This window comes from Ostrea edulis, chromosome 4 (assembly GCF_947568905.1).
Source record: "Ostrea edulis chromosome 4, xbOstEdul1.1, whole genome shotgun sequence".
Classification (NCBI taxonomy): Eukaryota; Metazoa; Mollusca; class Bivalvia; order Ostreida; family Ostreidae; genus Ostrea; species Ostrea edulis.
Window position 1 is genome coordinate 332,396 of NC_079167.1, and position 21,927 is coordinate 354,322.

At 34.9% G+C, this 21,927-nt stretch overlaps 2 protein-coding genes and 1 pseudogene across 3 annotated transcripts in view; 2 read left to right on the forward strand and 1 right to left on the reverse strand.

The window, feature by feature from the left end:
* The first annotated feature begins 812 nt into the window (after window positions 1-812).
* LOC130046414 (uncharacterized) overlaps window positions 813-21,927 on the forward strand; it is a 29,227-nt gene continuing 8,112 nt past the window's right edge. Inside the window, exons 1-4 of the mRNA XM_056161545.1 lie at window positions 813-932; window positions 3,196-3,234; window positions 5,814-5,913; window positions 10,686-10,839. Of these exons, the coding sequence (XP_056017520.1) occupies window positions 903-932; window positions 3,196-3,234; window positions 5,814-5,913; window positions 10,686-10,839 (323 nt within the window). The 5' untranslated portion in view covers window positions 813-902. The remainder of the gene's footprint in view (window positions 933-3,195; window positions 3,235-5,813; window positions 5,914-10,685; window positions 10,840-21,927) is intronic.
* Window positions 12,109-14,469, forward strand: LOC130053893 (uncharacterized; annotated as a pseudogene).
* On the reverse strand, window positions 14,692-21,625 carry LOC130053892 (uncharacterized). 2 transcript variants are annotated; one of them, XM_056161543.1, is made up of 5 exons: window positions 20,961-21,625; window positions 19,592-20,053; window positions 18,173-18,401; window positions 16,166-16,287; window positions 14,692-15,817 (listed from the first exon to the last, which is right to left on the reverse strand). In XM_056161543.1, the coding sequence occupies exons 1-4, from the start codon at window positions 21,447-21,449 to the stop codon at window positions 16,244-16,246; spliced, it is 1,224 nt and encodes a 407-aa protein (XP_056017518.1). In that variant the 5' UTR covers window positions 21,450-21,625; the 3' UTR covers window positions 14,692-15,817; window positions 16,166-16,243. The 2 variants fall into 2 exon arrangements, with proteins under 2 accessions (XP_056017518.1, XP_056017517.1); XM_056161542.1 differs by lacking the exons at window positions 14,692-15,817; window positions 16,166-16,287 and having other exon boundaries at window positions 17,232-18,401.

A 21,927-nucleotide genomic window follows, 5' to 3' on the forward strand; every position in this document is an offset into this window, starting at 1 on the left:
TAAACAAGTATGGCGTCGACCTTAGACGGAGGCAAGAACGACAGGCACTGTTGCGTGCCGAACTGTAATGGAAATGGACGCTGCAACCCAGAGCTCTCTTTTCATCAAATCCCACAAAGATTGGAGCTTCGCAAGGCTTGGATACATGCTATTCGGAGGGATCCTGGTCCATTATTCAGAGTATGTTTATGTAACTTTGTTCCAAATAATACGGAGAGATGACCCCCTTATATCATAGAATTAAGTAGGCCTCGAAATAGGTTGGTCCTTGCACGTGTGTACGTCAGTGTGTGTTTAATGAAATGACTTCAAACAAGTCTTAACGGGTTATAATCTTTCTAACAGATCTGTGATCAAACAGTTGTTTGCCAATCTATATATATATATATATATATGAAATCATGTTTAGATAGACCAATGGTATATAATTATCTGCATTAGGGAGACCGCAGGATTAGGGGGAAAAAATCTGGTCTCCCTAATATTTTAGCATCGTGCAGGTGCCAACTCACTGTACTTTCAAGGATAAATCTTATGTAGTAGTATCTTTAGATTGTACTTTCATAGAATGTGTTATCAGGAGTAGGTGCTTTCAGGTTTTAAGGACAGAAAATAAATTTTAATTATAGACTTTGTATATTGAAAAATAAAGTAAACCTGCCTTAGGGAGACCATCAAAAATCGTTGTGAAAAATCAAAAATCGACTATATATTTTATTTTCGCTTTTTGAACATTGTTTCTATGACTAATAGGCACATATCTGGACACTTGCTTTATTTAAAATTTTATTATTTAAAAATTTTAAATTTTGTTGTTCGATGAGATTTTCATTTTCACGATTCCGAAATTAACGCTCGGGCTCGGAGTTTTGTGTTCCGTATCCAGTCACATTGAGCGGAAAATGGCGAATTTATCTTACGGGAAGCGCATGGTAAGTTTACAAGGATAAACAAATCAACTATTATTTTTTTTATAGTGCAGATTAAAACACAGCTATATTTCTGTCGGCTTTAATAAGTATCAATGCGTTCAATGATTAGCTTTTCAAAAAAGCTTGCTGTCTTTTAGCCAAATTTTAAATATGCAATCCAAAGCAACTCTTCAAGAGCAGTAATGATTATAGAATGTTTTCATTATGCATAACTCCACGGTTTTTTTTTTCTTTTTTTTTTTGTACGTTTCACCAAATCCAGAAATCTCAAGTTTATAGCTAGCACAGCAAGCGTTTATGGTAACGCGAGAAAATTCGGGATGAGGTCAGTACTATGACACAAAAGTTGAACATAGTCTTATATAGGAAAAGATCTCAGATGTATCTGACTGTAGATAAACACTATTGTTTACTTTTTTGTTATAATATTTTCCAAATCATTAGTTGATTAAATGAAAATTGATATTGATTAAATTCGTTATTCATTATTAAGGTTGTAAGTTCTAACTCTGCACCCAAAATAATCATACACATGTATAATACTTGAGTTACATGTATACTTAGTTATACTTATTGCATATTTAGTGTATTATTTTACATACATACATGTTAATCCTACACAATATGTATAGGAATGTTCGCCGAAGTGTACTGCGACGTCACGATTCAGGCATGTGTGTAAACTGGTTGGCAGAACCAAAAATTGATAATGGCACTTAGTATGAAGAAGTCTACCGATAACGATATTTTATCAACATATGCGAACTCTTTGTCAGAAGAAGCGAAAAGGAGATATACGGTAAAGTTGCTGTACAACCGTGGTACCTGTTCTCTGCATGATCCTTACCATTTAACGTGAATTGGAGCCAAAGCCCAGGTACCTGGCCAGATTTGACGTTCGGTGATATTTACCTGTACCTGATCGACACACCATCTTTGTTTACAAAGGAGTCTATGAAGGCCTACAAATCATTAGATGCTTACAAGTATGGGACAATATAAATGCATAATTACGATAGTTGTTCTTGTAAATAATTCCTAATGGAATTCATGACTAACGTACTAGTACAGAAGATGTCCGCTGGTTCCCATGATTTACCACTGATGTGTTGACGCTTAATTGCAGATATCCAGAGCTCTCTTCTTGATTCTTGCTTCTTGGGTATGCGGTAAAAGCTTTTCGGACTACTCTTATCAAATTTATTAGCACAGCCTATTACACAACATGACATAACCATCGTTTTGCTCGTGTTTACTCAGCATTCGGCCATTAAACTTTCAAATGTTTTGCCAACCAGTAAGTCACGTGACTGATTTCTGACGTCACGGCGAAAATCCCTATTTATAGAATATTATAATTATGTATGTCAGTTGTATATCGTATGTAGTTATGGTTATAACCTTAAGCAACTGATATCAGATTAAGGGCATACACAACAGTTTTTTCCTACAATGAGATTTTCTTTAAAATTACACCACGTATCATTGAAGATATGAACATTAGATATATGCAAAGAAAATTACCTCATAATGCGCGATTTACAGTGCTATGGGGCCGCCATAAGGGGGTGTTTTTGAAAATACATGAAAAACAGTTTAATCATGTTAATGTTAAATAAAAACTTAAATTTCTTGCAAAGTAAAAGTCAGAACTGCCTTGTTTGAGGTTCATTGTTGAGAGCATTCATTAAATTTATTTTCTTGTAAAAAAATCACTGTGAACTGAATTTCCAATTTTTATGGGGTAAAATTGCAGTTTTTATCATTATTTATACCCTTTTATACAATACATAATCATGATAATGGCAAATTAAAATTTTTCCTCATGATGACAATTTGTTCATAATTTCATATGCTGTAAATGATAATACACGTATATTTATGCTCTTTTCAAAACATGGGGTCAATGTGTTTGTTTTTTTTTTGTTTTTGTTTTTTTTTTTAGATATTTGGCATTATTTAACACTTTTTTCATCTTATTTTTGCCCATGCCAATGAATGGCGCGTTATTTGGCGGATGGCAGCATTGCCATTTACATGCAATTATGATGTACGTTCCCTGCTTTTATTAAATCACTGTGACATTAAAAATGAACTATGATGTTTACCTAGATTGTTACGCGCTGGCGTTTGTTTACATGCCTGTTATGGCTTTGATTGTCCATATATTGTGACGCCATGGCCTTAGTGATAGCAAAACAGAGTTATTTCCCCCTGTAACTATTGTGTATGCCTTTAAGTGGACTCATTTGTACTTTTTCAGTTAAAAGCTGGACTTGAAAGTCAAGGCATTTTGCAAAAGGTGGGTACAATCTTGCATTAAAAGATGATTCCAATGTTCAATCACTTTCATTCTTTGACACCAGAGATATTGTAACTATTTCTGTCAACTCGTCATTATGTGGGGGTGGGGATATGGTACATGTAATGTAAACAAAGAAAGGAGGCTAACACAAATGCAGAGCCCCCCCCCCCCCCCCCACCATACACACACAATTCGCAACATGTTTTTCACAGTATGGATAATTAAATATGTATTACTATATATAGATCTCTTTAGGAAGGCCCTTCTTTGAAACTGTATACATGTACATCTCCTTTCAATATTCAACATTTATCGGGGGGGGGGGGGTATTGTGATTGGTCAGCAGGTTGGGCAAGTGATTTTTGACATAGCTACTTGCCCTTGGGCAAGTGCATTAAAATTGTATTTGTCAGTCCTTGTGACACTTTTTTGTCAACTTTCCTATGCACTCTGACTCTGCACCCATATGAATGAAATGATACAATTCATGTCATGACCTACCCTCTAGGTCATATCTTTAAGGTCACTAGATCATTTTTTGTTAATTTCTTGTGTGTTCTATATCTCCAACTTATTTAGGATATTTAAAACTTATGTCAACACGATGTGTCATGACTTGCACTATAATCTACAGACCCTGAAACGTGCTACTACACCAGTTGCACGGTACGGTTCGGTACGCTTTATGAACGGTACGGTTCGTTTTCTGAACGGTACGGTTCGTTTCTTGAACGGTACAGTTCGTTTCTTGCACGGTACGGCACGCTTCTTGAACGGTACGGTTCGCTTCTTGCACGGTACAGTTTGCTAAAAATAGCTGCACGCTTTGTGAACGGTTTGCACGTTTTATTAATGAAGTGGGCGTGGCCTGAACGCTTTGACTTCGTATAAATTGTACGTTTCGATAGTTTGTTTTCACTCGATTGGTCTTATTCGGCTCTTTGATTATCGACTGCAGGATTTGTGGTTGTGTTAGAATGTGCACATGGGGAAATGAGATGTTATTTTTGATTGCTTCGATGGAATAATTCCATATTGATAACGTACATAAAAGTTATGAATAAAAGTTTTTAGAATTTGCTTAAGTCTAAGTCTTAATGGTTGTTATTACGTTTCAATTTGTTTTTCATTTCTCATCAGACATTTATTAATTTACGATTTTATAAAAAGTTGTTACATGAACTGCTCCCCGACATGGGCGTGCGTAAGTGTAAAAACAAAGCGTATTAAGTTTCCGGATATAAATTACAGTGCCTAAATTGGAAAAGTTTTTAAGAAGAAGTGAATTTTGTTTTGAATACACTAAAGTCGTAAATGACACAATGATTATTTTCTGCACTTCACATTTATTGTGATTTATCATCGGCATTATGAAAGATCCAGGATATCTGCACGTGAAGTTTGTACATCCTTTTTTGTCAGCATTCAGTCATTCATAATTAATAATGTTAGATATCTGTTGCATTTGTCTTTGAATCAAATAAAATGATGATAATACATATATATTCCTATCCTTTATCACGCGAAGTCCGATTTTCATTTCCCTGACTTTATTTTTGATTACTGAAAATTGAATTAAAAAAATTAACAGAAAAGTAAGGCAAGTGTATAGTTTGCAATAAAAATGTTTCATATACCTTTTCTATATATTGTTGAAATACTTGAAAATGCTGAAATGAATAATTTTTTGCGTCCGATTTGATGCTTTGCATCAATTTAACTTGTTTACATTCTTTTACACATGTATGTATCTATTTATTTCTCTGTCGATGTAATTAAAAATTGTTTATTAGTGTATTTAATAAATCCGCCAATCTACATCTATCTATATGGGTCGTTATCAATGTAGAAGAGAAAAAGATATGTCAAAATTATTGCTAATAAAGTAATGAAAATATTACAGTGTAGAACGTGACAATTTTTCTAATCGGTCTAGAAATTTCTCATATGATTCAGACACTGTACGTAGGAAAGTACATATTGAATACAACAGTAGACAACCATTCGTCTCATAGCGAATTAGAAATCTTCTAACACTTTGCCGCATAGTTTTGAAATCGTACTTTGTTTTAAGCATCTCGGTGATTTTCACAGTTGATAACCCAGCCTCGTGATGTTTGAGGATAATGCTTCGAATAGCCAGCGATAGTCTACGACCTCCTTTCCCATCGGGCGCCATTGTGAAAATAATATACTGTGGCTGAAAAAGTGGGTCACATGACATAAATTGCACGCTTTCTGCACGGTACGGTACGTTTTCGGGCTTTTGGGGGCGGGGTTTGCATAATATTATCCTGCACGCTTTCTGCACGGTACGGTACGCTTTTTGAACGATACGGTTCGTTTCTTGAACGGGACGGTACGTTTCTTGAACGGTACGGTTCGTTTCTTGCACGGAACGGTTCGGTTCGTTTTTAAGGTGTAGTAGCACGTTTCAGGGTCTGTACTTTGAGACAGTGCACACCTTTTTATATCCCAATTTATTGAGTGACTTTCTTGAGATATTAAAAGATGGTTAGATGACCAAGTGTTGACTGATATATGATGTTTTCATTTTATGTTTTTATTTGTAACAGAAAGTAAAACGCCTGAAGCCTGAGGAAGATGCCAAATGGTGGTGTCAGGCTGGTCTTGACAAAGATGGGTTCAAAGTAAAATATATATCTGACTATAAAGGTGAGTTTAAACCATATTTATATCATCTTTGCTTGCTCATTTGTTCCTATATTCCTACAAGGCTGAATTCATGCAGGAACAACTCCGCATAAGAAACAAGATCTTAGCCTCAAAATCTAATCTAACGTTCAGATACATAGATGACGTCTTATCTACATGTATTAACCAGTTTTCACGAAAAACTTTGTAAAGCACAGGCCCTTCGGGCTTCCCAGTATAATAATTGTGCAAGCCCGAACAATATTTTGGAGGCCCAAAATGTTTTTTTTCTAATTTGACCTCTTGTTATCTGCTGATTCTACTCTATAGACACATGCACAGTTCTACTGTAGGAAAATACAGGTCAAGATGATCATAGTTAGAGAACAACTGACATTAAAAGGATTATATTATTTTTCAACATATTAATCCAGTATATGCGAAAGTTTTTGGACCACACAGGACATTCGGTCCTGTGTGATCAATGAACACACCGGACCGAACCAAATTTTGTCAGACCGAAAAACCTAATGTAAAAAAGTGAAACATGTGAAAATGCAAAACCAAGGGAATCTTATTTATTATACTAGTAATACTATACCAGGAATCCCTCCCGTATAATACTTTAGACAGTCCATGCGGTTTTAATCAATTCATTTACGTATTTGGATGTGTGCTATTTTTTTTTACTTATAACAAACTCCGCATCAAAATAGTAAAGCTCAAAACCGGACATTGAGACATCGGACATTCTGGTCCGGTGTAAAAAATGATACATCGGACCTGAGGCACTGCACATCGGTCAGGTCCGACGGTCCGATGTCTTTCGCATAGACTGATTAATCTCGCAGATACATCAGCAGCTTATGTTCAACTCTGTTTTGTATACACCACGTACAAAACATTTTGTTTTCTCCAGAATCACTTAAATGTTAGCCAAGGCCCATCCTCGCAGTGTTCGAAATTGGTTTAAAACTTGGTATAGACCACAGGTCTATGCCAAGATAAAATGACTTAGACCTCATCGAATTGGCATAGACCATAACATTGAAAAAATAATAACACAAATTTAAAACATTTTCATTTACTTCTAATATACTTAGAAAGTGTATTTTCTTTCCATTTCTGTAATATCCTTTCCTCATAATGTTTATCAGACATCGACTGACCATGCAAGGCCCTCTTGGATACTTTATTGCTTTAAATCTAGAAAATTGGCATAGACAATTTGGTCTATCTCAATTACAGTTGGCATAGACCAGTGCCATTTGACATAGACTCGGTCTATCGGTCTATGGTTAATTTCGTACACTGCCCTCGGTCCAATGGGGCATGAATTTTCGTTTTTTTTCTCCTCGTACGACAGGGTTTTTTTGGGTTTTTTTTTATCGGATGGTTGTGATTCTGAAATACGCTTGGGCGGTTTTGAATTTCCCGGACGAGCCCCCTCCCTATACTTCAGAAAAGGCAGCATGGTTGATAATTTTTCTATGCGAAATTTGACTAAGTCATGACATTTAGTCTGAGTCAATCTCACGCTTTATTTGTAATATATACAGAACATATAAGAAAACATTTACAGGCCCACCGGACTCCAGGGTTTAATATTTTAAGAAGCCTGATCCCGATTTTACTGGCCTCGGGCATCGGGCCGCTGGTTAACGTCGAAGACTGATTAACAATGATACTGTTTCTAAGTGTCTGCATATCATTTATCCTCCTGAACTTGAGATTAACTCAACTACATGTATGGAGTCGCATTGTTCTGCCTCATATTTAGACCTTTTTTTTATACGCCCGTCTTAAGACGGGCCGTATTATGTAATGGCCTTCATGTCTGTCCGTCTGTCCGTCCGTATGTTAGCTTTTTCGTGTCCGGCTCATAACTTAAATACTATAAGGCCTAGAATAATCAAACTTTGTCAGTTTATACATCTTGGGTAGAAGGTGTGTCGCACATTAAAACCAGGTCGCTGTGACTTTTAATTAAGAAGATATGGCCAAATATGGTAAAACCCTGTCCGGCTCATAACTTGAAAACTATTTGATCTAGAATCATGAAACTTGGTCAACTTATGCATCTTAGGTAGAAGGTGTGTCGCACTGTACTTTAAGGTCACTGTGACATTTAGTTGAAGTGATTTTTTGAAAAAAGTATGTTATAATTGGTACAATCCCTACTCATATAAGAGTTTTGTAGAAAACCTCATTCAAAAATGTTACATCAAGAAAACACATTTTTTTTATGATATACTGTACAGCTTTTTTTTAGCCTATGTAATGTTTCCTTTGTTTCTAACAATAAGAAATTCCACTTGTCCCATGGGAGTAGCATGCAAAGGGCATTTTGACAAGACTAATTAATGAGTTTTGTGTAGAGCATCTCTGATCAACATGATCAAGCAGGTGTTATCTTTATCTCTAGGGAATTGGGCAGAGAGATCTTAGCCTCTTAATTGCAGATATACCAGAAATTATTTGTGAAAGTGAATTTGTTTGTTGTGGTTAGTCTTTATTTTCAAAATTAATTTGACATTGTACTATATAATTTTTAATTTTTTTTCTCGGCAACCTATATGCAGAGTATCATTTCTCACTAAGACAACAAATGGTTGCAATATGTATAAAGGCCTATTTTAATGATTAGTATTTTGATGTTTTGTTATGGCTGTGGCATTGTTCAGAAAAAAGATATACAATGAACAAAGCTGCAGATTGGGCATTTGTGTAAATCTGAACAGATGAAATAGTATTGCAATAACCATATTAAAAAATGTTAATTCAAGAAACTACACATTCTTCATTATATACACTGTACTATACAGCAGTATATAACAAACAAATTATTTCTTTTGTGTCAGTAACAAGAGAAATTTCCCTTGTCCCATGGGTGTAATTATCAAGCAATTCAGGAGGCATTTTGCTAACAGAAAAATTGCATTCTGTCAAATTACAGATTGATTAATGAGTTTAGAAGATTTCTGTTACAGCAATCTGATCAAGGAGGTGCTATCTATATCTCTTGCAATCGGGAATTGGGCAGAGGAATCTAGCCTTCTAATTGATCTGTCAAATTTTAGAACAGTTCTAATTGGTAGCCATTACTTTGAAAGTTAATTTGGTATAAAGTTTAAGAATTAATATGATATTGTAAAATGTATTTTTATTTTATATCTCAACAACAAGGTGCAGATTGTCATGTCTCACTAAGATGACAGTTTTACAGTCTAAGAATAAACATAATGACTAATGTTTGATGTTTTATTACGCTGTGCATTGTTCTTCATTCCTTAAAATACAATGAGCAAAGCTGCAGATGTGCATTTCTCAAGTCTTACACAACCAGTTGAGAAATATATGATGTATTATTTTTTTCTAATTAATAACTACACCGTAGGAGATGCACCAGTGTTTGAAATAACCGTTTTTAATCTATATTTATTTATATTGACATCACCATGCATATTTTACTTTTATACTTGAAGATTTGACAAAGGCAGATACTGATATATGTATTTTTTGATATGTTGAATAAATCAACCTTTTTGAGTACTCCCATTTATTGTAAGTTGTTTGCTTGGATAAAGGGCTATCTTGCACTTTAATCATTTCATTGAAAACATTTGGGAAAATGTTTTTATATCCTTTTAAAAATCATTAAGCTTACATTATCAATATTTGAAGCAATGTCACATGAGGCCATAAAGTGGGTAAGATTCTTAAAGGAAGGATGACATTTGGTTCCATGCATACCTACATGTATCTCTTCATGGTGATATGTTCATGTTAACAATATGTGACGGGCGTATCATGTGCCGTGGCGGTGCACTTTATTTTTTAATTTGACAGGCAAGGAAAATTAAACACGAAGATATATGATAAACGTGATGATTACAATTTCCCTATTGTCAACTTTCCACACTTGTCAAGCAACAGTCCATCTTTTCCCGCGTACGGTGTATTTGTTTCCCAGTTGATTCGCGACGCTAGACATGCTAGAGGAAGCTCTTTGTATAAAGACTTCTTGAACAGATCTGTGTTGCTTGCCAAAAAACTGTTGACACAGGGATACCAAATGCCCAAGCTTATATCATCAATGAAAAAGTTTTATGGGCGACACCACAAACTCGTTAACAGATACAGCATCAGTGTTTCAAAATTGTCTCGTGATATACTCTGCGCTACATAACTAATTTTTCTGGTCTCTTACCTGATTTGACTTTGAGAAATGCATGACGAGTGACACATGTGGAGCACTCACTCATGAAGTGCTCACTCTTCTGGAACACCTGGCCTCACCCAGGATGATTCTAGGGTTCATGCGTTTCCTTGTTTTTTGTGTGTTTTTATGTGTCGATCGTATTTATTTTCAATTTTGTCCCTGGTCTTTCCATTTTGATTGCCACATTGGTACCTTTTCTTGAATATACTTTAATAGAGATATTTTTAGGAGGTTTTTAGAAGGTTTGAAATAAGAATTTATGCTTGCTTGTGCTATTATAAATGCTCACCTACATGTAGTAGATTTTGAAAAATCATATTGATATTTTTTGGCACTATTGTGTGTTTGACCCATCAACTCAGACACACATAAGCTTGTAATTGCGTGGTATTGTACATGTATGTGATCCTAATAAGTACTTGTATCACCAAATATTGAATCACTGAAATTGAGTGCAAATGAGAAAGAAATGTTATTGCTATACATACAGTGTACTGTTTACTTTAGGTGAACTAATGCTGAGTTGCTTGTGCTCTATTTGTATGAATGCATTTGTTCTTACATTATGCAGGATTTGGTGTATTTGCCGAAAAAGACTTCAGAGCAGGGGATTTTCTTCTAGAATATGTTGGAGAAATAATTACTGAAGAAGAGGCATTTGAAAGGCAGAGAAAATGTGATGAAAATAAAAATTTTTTTTACAAGAACAAAGGAAAAAGTATGTGGTAAGTTTTATACATGAATGATGGTAGATATCAGAAAGTGTTTTGTTTTCAGTTTGCAAAGCTCATTGTTGTTTTCTAAATTAAACGACATGTACATGTAAGAACATTATTGATCTTTATTTGGTTAATGCATAATTGAAATAGTTTTTTGTACCGGACTTGACAAAGTCGGGGTAATATGATACCTGTACATGTATTTGCTTTGTGCCTGACTGTATGTCAGCGTGTGTGCCTACTTGCTTATTGCGTGTTTGCCTGATAGTTTTTTATACGCCCGTCGAAGACGGGACGTATTATGGTATGGCGTCGTCCGTCTGTCTGTCCGGACCTTGTGGGCAGGATACAGACTGAACCATAAGCCCTAGGACTTTACAACTTGGTACATTTGATCACCATGATGAGAGGAAGATGCCTATTGTTTTTCATGGTCAAAGGTCAAGGTCGTAGTATCACTTTTTAGGAAAACCTTGTGGGCAGGATACAAACCGAACCGTAAGCTCCAGGATATTATAACTTGGTATATTTGATCACCATGATGAGAGGAAGATGCCTATTGTTTTTCAAGGTCAAGGTCGTAGTATCACTTTTTAGGAAAACCTTGTGGGCAGGATACAAACCGAACCGTAAGCTCCAGGATATTATAACTTGGTATATTTGATCATCATGATGAGAGGAAGGTGCCTATTGTTTTTCAAAGTCAGAGGTCAAGGTTCTAAGGCTATCCCTCTTTATATCTTGATATCCATTTCTACAAGCATAATAATGAATTAACTCACATAGGACAGTGCTAACTTCACTAAAATATGAATCCCACTAAAATATGTTTTCCTTGAGCAAAATCTACGGGCGTATTATGCCACATTGGCGTTGCTCTTGTTGGTTTATTTTTCCTCAACTATTTTGTGCAGGATGTTCATACTGTGTACATACTTTGTTACATGTAATACTCTGTCACATACCAAAATTAGGTCACTGCCTTTTGTATTTTGACCTTAACCAATTAAAGAAATTGGGTTTTGGGGAAATATCTCCTCAACTAGTTCAATCAGGATATTCATATTTGGTACATGAGTAGGTATATTGTGTAATATACCATAGTGTTCAATCTAAAGCAATTTAGCATGGCGCGGTGCATCGTCGGAAACCCACGGTTGATTACGCTTCGTTCCTCTCTCCATCACCCGTGGGTCCATTCATACCTATTCGCTCGTTCTCATGAATAATTGATGAGGCAATTTGATTGGGCGCTTTACGTATACCCTTAGCGAATTCGTCCAATCAAAAAGACGCTTTCAGTCCAATTTCGGTATACAATTCAAAATGGCGATTGCTGAACGGTTCGGAATAAGCAAATTAAAGGATTTCCAAGAAGACACCATAAACAAGTTGTTAGAAGGAAGAGATGTATATTTGTCAATGAAGACAGGGGGCGGGAAAAGCTTATGTTATCAAGCTTTCCCATTGTTGTGGACTGAAAAACATCGAAATCCCTGCAATGTTTTAGTGATAACCCCTCTGATTTCAATAATGAAAGAGCAGTGCGAGTCTTTGATGTCACTTGGATTTACTGCGACCTACATCGGAAGAAACTCAGAAGAAGATGATCAAATAACAGATGAGAAGTTTCAGTTTTTATTTACCTCTCCGGAAGCGATTTTATCCGTTACGAAATGGCGTGAAATGGTGACCAGGAGCCAGCACTTCAAATTGATTGTTGTAGACGAGGCCCATACTGTTTTACGATGGTATGTTTTCAGAGAGAGAGAGAGAGAGAGAGAGAGAGAGAGAGAGAGAGAGAACAAGCATCCTCTAAGCATGTGCACTTATAATAATAACCTGTACTCAATATCAAAGGAGTCCAATTTAATATTAGCATTTATATGTAATTGTTTTAAAAATGTACTGTTGTTTCATGAGCTTTAGTGTATCATAATTTAACCAGATCCAGCACAATGACTGTCTTTATTTAGCTATAGCTTTATTAAGCTATGGGTGTCCAAGTACTGTACTTAACACACTCGTTTCTCACCGGTGGGACCAGAGTTTGATCCCTGTGGTCAAACAGTACACAGTGGGATCAGTTCTCCACGGTCAAAGATGCTTAAAACAGCTTTATAAAGTTATAAGGCTAAATAAAGCTGTATAGCTTAATAAACAGCTGATAGAGATTGTGCTGGACCTGTTAACCATGAGCAAGTTTTGCAAAATGAAGAATTTTCTATTTTTATTTCAGGGGAGAAAGTGGTTGCAGAGGTGATGAACCTTTCAGAGTGTGGTATGGTAAAATTGGAGAAATACGATCCCTGATTCAATTACCCTATTTTACTGATAACTGCAACTGCTAACAAGGCAGCTAGATCTGACCTGAAGAGAAAGTTTGCCATGAATGATTGCTTTGAATTGATTGACAATCCTGATAGAGACAATATTAAACTCTTTGTGAAAAAGGTCAAAAGTACAATACCAATAGCAGATTTATTCTTGTTTTTAGTAAGATTATTGAAGGAAAAAAAAGAGCTATGTGAACGTTATATTATTTTTTGTCCTTCTATCAAGTTATGTGGAGATGTATTTAGTGCATTTAAGATGGAAAAAACTCAGAACATTGATATGTATCATTCAAAAACAATTGAAACTGTAAAAGAAAATATTAAACAGGATATGCAGGATGAAAATGGTAAAATAAGAGTATTGATTGCAACAAGTGCTGCAGGAATGGGGGTTAATTTTAAAGGTGTAAACAATGTAATTCACTTTGGTCCACCAAAGGATATGGCTTCTTTTGTACAGCAGTTAGGTAGAGCAGGACGAGATGGTTCACAAACAGCAATGGCCTTATTACTTTATAATTCAAGACAATGCAAAAATTTAGATGATGATATGAAAAAGTACATTGATAACTCGGATAAGTGCAGGAGACAAGTTATGTTGTCTGCGTACAACTATGATCCAGCAGAAAACAGAGTGAAGCATTTATGTTGCGATATATGTAATGCTAGTTGCTCATGCGGAAAAGACAATTGTAATGATTATGAACATTCATTCATGGATTATGAGGAACTACAAGAAACATCTTCTGATAACTCTGAGAGTGAAAGTGATACTGATTCTTTCTAATTGCTTGTATTTAACCATTTAATATTGTCTGAAAGACTACTAGTAATGTTCAGTATTTGTCAAGTTATTGACGTGTAAAAAAAGAGCATTAAATTTTTGGCTGTTATTTTTATACTGTAGTTCAGAGTTGGACGAAATTTCAATATTGACCTTTGATATCTGCCAAATATTTGTGATATGAAGAATTTTCTATCTCAGGTTATTTGTATAATCAAAATATTATATATGGAAAATATGTCCATTTTATTTAAACCCTTCTGAAAAATTGTGGTATATTTCTGTCCCCTCTCATTTTTTCTACAGATTATGCAGACATGAAAGATAATTGTGTGAACATGCAAGAAAATTCTGTTCATATAAATACGTCAAATGTTACGATAAGTATGTCACAAGAATCAACATAATAATCTTGCTTGTTGACATAAGTATATTTCAAATTACATATTAATTTTTCATGTTAATTAAGTTGCATACCATGATGTACATGAGGTAATAAATTGCCATTAGTGGTCATTGTTCGTTGTTTTCATATCAAGGGAAAAAACCAATTACCTTATTTTACCACTTTTTAATCATAGCAAAAATATCTTAAGTGCAGTAGTAGATGAAGTTAGATCCCATTCATTTGTGTGGCATGTCATGTATGTGATGAATAACAATACATGATGAGTAATATAAAGTGGTGTGTGTACTTTTATACAAACTGGTCATAAAAATAAAAATAATAAACCTTCATTTGAGTAAATACCAATTTATTAACATCAGATATATTTAATCTTAGTTGTAAACTCCCAATCTACTCCATTTATACTCTGATATTTTGAACACTTAACATGTTCAAGTATCATTACATTATTTCATATACTGATTGGCAACTTCTCTCTGATGAAAAATCCACTCATGCAAATCTTTACAGTCAATACCACTGATTGGATCTTTAAAATTGTGGAAACTTGACCATGTTAAGTCTTTAACGAAGTCTTTAGATCTTAAGCAGTTTATAACGGCCACAATGTCCTTCATCTTGTCAACCACTGGTCGACTGCTTTTGGATCTTGCTGTTTTTGTGGACGACATAAGACTCTCTTTTACAGCATCAATGACTTGAGTAGTCATACAGATTTGTTTTGCTGACTTATATGACTTGTTAGAACCCTGAGTGTTCAACTGGCTCTTTATATTGCCCACTTGTAACTCAACACAGTTATCATTGGGAATACACTGTCCAGTTCCACCTTTTAAATTTACTGTCATATTCCATTTGTATTCGAAACTCAGCTCAGGACTTAGAAGATAAATGTAGCAAAGAGTTCTGAAAAGCCAGATTTTATACTTTGAGTGCTTCAGTCCTGATGCGAATAACCACTCAAAATACACATTTCGTACGATTCTATCACCATCACCCATTCGATACGAGTCGCAGGTGTCTCTGTGTAGCAAAGACATGAATAGAAAAGTCTGTATGGGATTGTAACACACAGAGTTTCCCTTCGGAATATGAAATTTCCAATGATGTTTCTTTTCTAGATGTTTTTTAAGCCAGCCTCTTTTATGATATTGTTTTCCACATACTGCACATAAAAAGAAATCAGCAGACTTCATAGCATCAAGGTTATTTACATCACCGTCCAGAGCCCCCATGTCGTCAACGATATCCTGAAAGGAAACTTTGCTTACTTTCAGCTCATTCAAAACTCTTTCTGCTGCATTCAGAAGCCACTCATTTTTCTGATTATCAGACATCAACGAAAACAAGGGTATCGGATTAGGTGTACAACTCAAATCCTCCATTTGCATGAGATCTAGAAATGCTGCAACAATGTACGAGTCTGTGATGTCTGTTATGAAGTCATGATGTGCTCTGAATAATTAAATAAAGTAATAATAGCAAACTTTCAAGTTTTAACAAGTGGCCCACAGGCCATAACAGTCACCTGGATATAGCTTTTTGTAGTTTTCAAGAAGTTAAACATGTATATAATTGTTAACATGCAACGGATAAAGACGAATGGCAATAGGTCTCCTGGGTGACTTAAAAATAGGCACTACTAAAATTCATCCATTTTGTATGATTCTGATAATACATATTACAGGTTCGATGCAATGTATATATTTTGGAATGTAACAACCCAATTTTAACACTTATAAAAGGAATTGTCATATCAAGAAATTAATGAAGTACATGTGTGACATGTATGACTAGCAATACCTGTAGCTTGAATTGACTTCTTCAGGGCCAGAAACATTTCGTCTATTAATCAGATTCCGCAACTGGTATAAAGACCCTTTATCTGCATTGCTTTTCTCTTTGTAGAAGAGCTGATAAATTCCCTGCACAAAGAAAAGTGAACAAGGTTATTCAAAGAAGAATAGCAACAACCAAAATATTTGTAGCTTAAAAATTCAGATTGTTTAACCAATGGTTCTATTTGTTACTTTATAAAATTTTACAAAGGCAAAAAGAGCTCAAAAATTATTAACTACTATATATTACATTTATAGCCCTTTTCAAAAGCCTGAATGGCAGGTTTGTTTTTAAAAAATGCAGCATTATTATGAAATATGTATCATGAAAATTCCAAACAATGCAAGAAGTAATTATATCAATCTAATTACTCTATATTTTAACAAGATTTCTATAATTGAAACAAAAAATATGAATGTAAAATGAAACAAACACAAAATTAACATTTCAAAACAAGAGGCCCATGAGCCACATCGCTCTGAGTCATCTTAACAATAATTCATATTTAAAAACTTTTCATATTTATTAGCATGTAAAACTTTGATCCCCTACTGTGGCATCATCCTAACCCGTGGGCCATAATTTAAAAAAACTTAAATCTGCAATATATCAGGAAGCTTCCATGTAAATTCCAACTTTTCTGGTTTTTCTGATTGTTGGAAAGAAGATTTTTGATTGAACCATATTTGCATTTTTGTGATTATCTCCCCCTTGAAAGGGGTATGGCCCTTCAATTGAACTGATATTTTGAATTCCCTTCACCCAAAGATGATTTGTACCAATTTTAATTTAAATTGGCCTGGTGGTTCTGAAGAAGTTTAAAATGTGAAAGTTTACAGACAGACGGACAACAGGTGATCAGAAAAGCTTACTTGAGCTAAAAAACTATAATAAGGTAACAATTTGGCTAGGGTTTGTGGTAACATTATCGGGAAACTCATGACTGTTTTAGATGCTGCAGTTCCATGTTCAAATTAGTTATAATGTACTGGTCAATGATTGAAAAGATCAATGGGAAGGGGGGGGGGGATCTGGAAATAACAGGATTTGAATCTTAAATATTCCTATTCATATAGGGGAGAAAAGTACAGAAAAATATAGCATTACTTACATGTACCTTTAGAATTAATCTCCAGAAAGAAACTATATTTTGGGGATTGGATAAAAACTCTGAAGGTGGCTAATAGTTGTGTTAGAGGAACATGTTTGAACATGGAACTACAGCATCTAAAACAGTCATGAGTTAGAGATATCTATTATTAGTATTCATTAGTCAAAAATTTAAGGAATGGTAATATGGGCCTTAATAAACAACAACTGTAATTTTCAACAAAACTCCAAACTGCTTTCAACTGATGTTAAATTATACCAGAAGGAAGTTCATCTCTCTATGTAGACCCTCTGGTCTGTGAATTACTCCCAATAAAGACTCATACTCAGAAGGGCTGTTCTGCATTGCTTCTTGAGCACTAAATGACCTTTCGTTTGTCAGGACATCCCCACCAAAAACTACCTTTTCCAAAACATTTTTTTCAGGATTTTCCCTAACATGTGGAACAGCAAGTTGATGAACTCTTTGGAGAATTTCTATCATTCCTTGTGAGCTATTCTCACTGGCATCTACTAAATCACAGTTCAGAAAAACAGATTTCTTTCTCATTTGGTCCATATACATGTGCTCTATATACTTGGGAAAATTTGTAATATGTAACTGCAGAAAAGGAACATAATGCATAAGAACATTAGCCACATGAAATTTGAAATTGGACATTAAAGAATTCAACTGTTCACTTGATGGGATCCAGTTCACAGCATTCAATGTTGGGAAATCCACAGGCGGATCAAAGGGGACCTTGGATTCATCAAAAGTGATTTGTTTCTCTTTGACCAATACTAGAAACCAGTGTAAACTTTTCTTTTGATTTTGCAAGCTCATTTTAGAAGGGGTGATTGTAATATCTAGATTGTCACCTAGTATTTCAATTGGTCTCAGCTTTTTGTTACATGTAACTTCCTCTGCATCCATTTGTTCTTCTGCAGCAGTTTCATTCCCCATCTCATGCCTGCTTTCAATCTCCTCAACATAAGATGTCATCATTGAATGGAGTCGATTTTCTTGCTGCTTCACAAGCTCTTTTGTTTTCTTGTGTAGACTTGTAGGGGAAATTGTTATTCCCAAGTCATGAATGATATTCATTCCCTGAAATTCAGATGTATTTTTTTTTAAAACTTACAAACAAGAGGCCCATGGGCCTTAACTGTCACCTGAGTATCACAGCCCATACAGAGCCTCAAATTTCTATATAAGCATCAATATGGAGTCTTTTGTGCACATATTCATGATATTTCAAAATACACACAATTCATATTTAATTACAGAATAAGGAAAATGGAAGTTTAGAGGATATAAATCATATCAACATTTCCTAATTGTATTTTTAAACATTTTCATTTTTCATTATATGTGGCCATATTGGCCCCACCCTAGGACCTGAATCCCATACACAGGAGCCTAAAATTTCACAATTTAGATAGAGAGCTTTATGCACATCATAATCATGCATTTAGTTTATCTCAATTATACATAGGAGTAGAGAAGAAGAGTTTCTAAGATTTAATATATTTTCACTATTTGGCCTAGGGCCTGACCCATCATCATATTTTCAATTTTGGTAAAGGGCTACCTGCTCATTCTGAATATCCATTTAGTTACAATTTAGTATCAATAGCATTAAAAATGTCATTAAAATGTTTTACACAAAAATTCTATATGCCAAATCTTGCCCCACCCTGAAGTCAGAACCCTTATACCAGTGATCATGAAAGTTACAATTTTGTTAGAGGCTCTACATTACTATGCATTTAATTTTTCCCATACATGTGTAGTTGTAAAGAAGATTTTTGAAAATTGGTAAAATTTTGGGCAGTTTTTGTCACGCCCTAGGGGAAATTTAAAATTTATGTCCCCTTGTCCCAATGATGCTTCATACCAAATTTGAAAAGAATTGGAATGGTAGTTATCAAGGAAGAAGTTAAAGATGTTTAATTGTTAACTCACGACGGAAGACGCAAGACGACGGATGCAAAACAATTGCAAAATGTGACCTACATGCAAGTCTACTCAGGCGACCTAAAAATTTACTTGTACATTGGTAACTACAGTTTATCTGATTCGAACACTTAATTCAATTTCATGCAAATTTAATTACCAGATACATTACACAACCCAAATTCAAACTGGCTAAATGTAGCACTGGATCCTCGAAAGTACTACCTCCTGCAGGCCTTTTTGATTGTAGGTCATACTTGTGATACAGCAATTAAATAACATACACATGGAGATTTATAAATATAGATGTCATTTACAACACTTTTTAAATTTTATAATACCTCTCTGTTCAAGCCACATTTCTGGAGAATTAAGCCTAGTATGTATTGCAACTGGTTAATGGTCTGTGATCTTCCATACAAAAGTACAGCAAGGGATGTAAGCATCTGTGGTAGGTTTTTCTTCTTTTGCAAGCCAACAACACTGCTAAATACTGAATACAGATATGGTGCCTTTAGTTGGAGCTGCTGACTTGTACATTTCCAGTCAAATTTTATAAGTTTTTCATTGTTGGATGCATGTCCTTTGAATATTTCACTATCCTTTTTTGAAATATGTTTTATTTCATTTAGTATCACATTTTTAACAATGTCAAACATTTCCTTCTTGTAATTTTCATTCAAACTTAAATTCTTCAGCACTGCTCGAGGTGAGGCATTATTCAGCAATGACTTTAAAGCTGCCTGCTCGTGTTCTTCTTTGATAATCTTTAATCTTTCAACACCACTGTACTTCACTACTATCTGTATAAAGATGTAAATATTCATTTATAAGAAAATCCATTCAAAGTAAAATAAGTTCAGGGGCGCCAGTCGTCGCCCCAATAATTTTGCCCCCCCCCCCAATAAAAAGATAATAAAAATAAATATATAAAAACAAAATTAAAAACTTTGTAATGGTGATATTTACTCATTGGAGTGGTGAGTATAAGGGCGACCTGTGGTCAATGGAGCGACAAGTGTGAAAGCTATTGTTTACACAGATGCAAAAGGGAATGTACATGTATGTCTGTATACCTGTACAGGTGGGTGTAAACAATAAAAGGGGCTTCAATGCTGTAAGAACAGGTTTGCTACAAATTGTTCATTGTCTGATTAATTGGTAGATCGATGTTTGGAAGCTTTAATGATTCTGGGTTGTAAGTCATTAAAAATTATCAAAAAATATTAGAATTAAGAAGCATACATATAAATTAAAGGAAAATACTGAAAATTAGTTAAATTCAACGTCTAAAACAACTTGTTGAGATTTTTTCTACCTTTGTCACACATATTCCTGCATTTCAATTTTAAAACAATAGAAGGATTAACAAGTATTGATAAACTTGTTTATCTTAATTTCTTAAGTGTTGCGTTCTTTCAATTCAACCCTTCTTGGTTTAAACGTTCCATACCTATGGTTACATTATGACGAAATATCAAAATATTACATTTTATCTACTCTAGGATATTTTAAACAGACATGACAGAAACAAATCTTATGTATTACATGTATTGAAATCATTGCACGGTTCAAATACATTACGCTAAACATGATATTTGTGAAAGTATTTTTTAAATCTTCATTTTCACCCCTCTTATTTTCAGACAAAAGATCATGGAACATTAAAGAAATACCCCCCCCCCAATGATATTTTTAAAAAATAATTACCTTCACGTCAAATTCCTCAGACTGGTCTTTCGTTTGAGTACACTCATCAATCTTTTTATCATCGTGGCACTTTACAGGTTCAACTCTTCTTTTGCTTGAAGAACTAGGACTTAAAAACAAACCCTTTTTTACTTTTGATTTTGGAGTTGGGGTGAGTTTTAATGAACTTAACACTCGTTTTGTCCCTTTAGGCGTTGACAGTTTGTCTTTAAGACTTCGAACACCTGTCATATCTTTCAACGTGGATAACAGCTTATCTCGTTCGTCTTTTATGCTAATTAATTTAGTTTTCAGATCGTTGTTGAGCTTTTGAACGCGGTTGAGCTTGTTGGCACAGGAATTACATGCAAATCCTTTTATGCTTGGAACGCACATAAGTTTGTACACATCCTTGTACTGTTCCTGACTCGTGGCTGACGATAGAGACCTGTATGATCGGTCAGTGATGGTCTTTTGGCAAAGCACGCAATATTTTACAGGCGCGGCCATATTTGCTGTGGTAGCAGTTAAGTAATGCTACCTTTAAAAACAGAAGAGTTCCGTTATTATAACGATTACTTTGATTGGACAATATTTTTAGATATTATTCATGAGAACGAGCGAATAGGTATGAATGGACCCACGGGTGATGGAGAGAGGAACGAAGCGTAATCAACCGTGGGTTTCCGACGATGGGCGCGGTGTCATGCCCTTTTCCTGATGCCATGTCCTTTTTTTCCGGCGTCATGCCCTTTTTCTCATTCAAACCTATCGACAACAGAGCGCCATTTATTTCTTTTTGCTAAAAGTAATCTTAAAACTACATTAGATCACTGGTCGTCTCTAACGAAAAAAGAAAGATATAACGAGTTAAGTTCATTCTATGAAATTTAAATTGAGGGAATTTTACATGACCTGAAGTTATGAAATAATGCCCCCCTCCCCCCTATATACTAGTTTTTTCTGAATCTGTGTAATTTTATTTTTG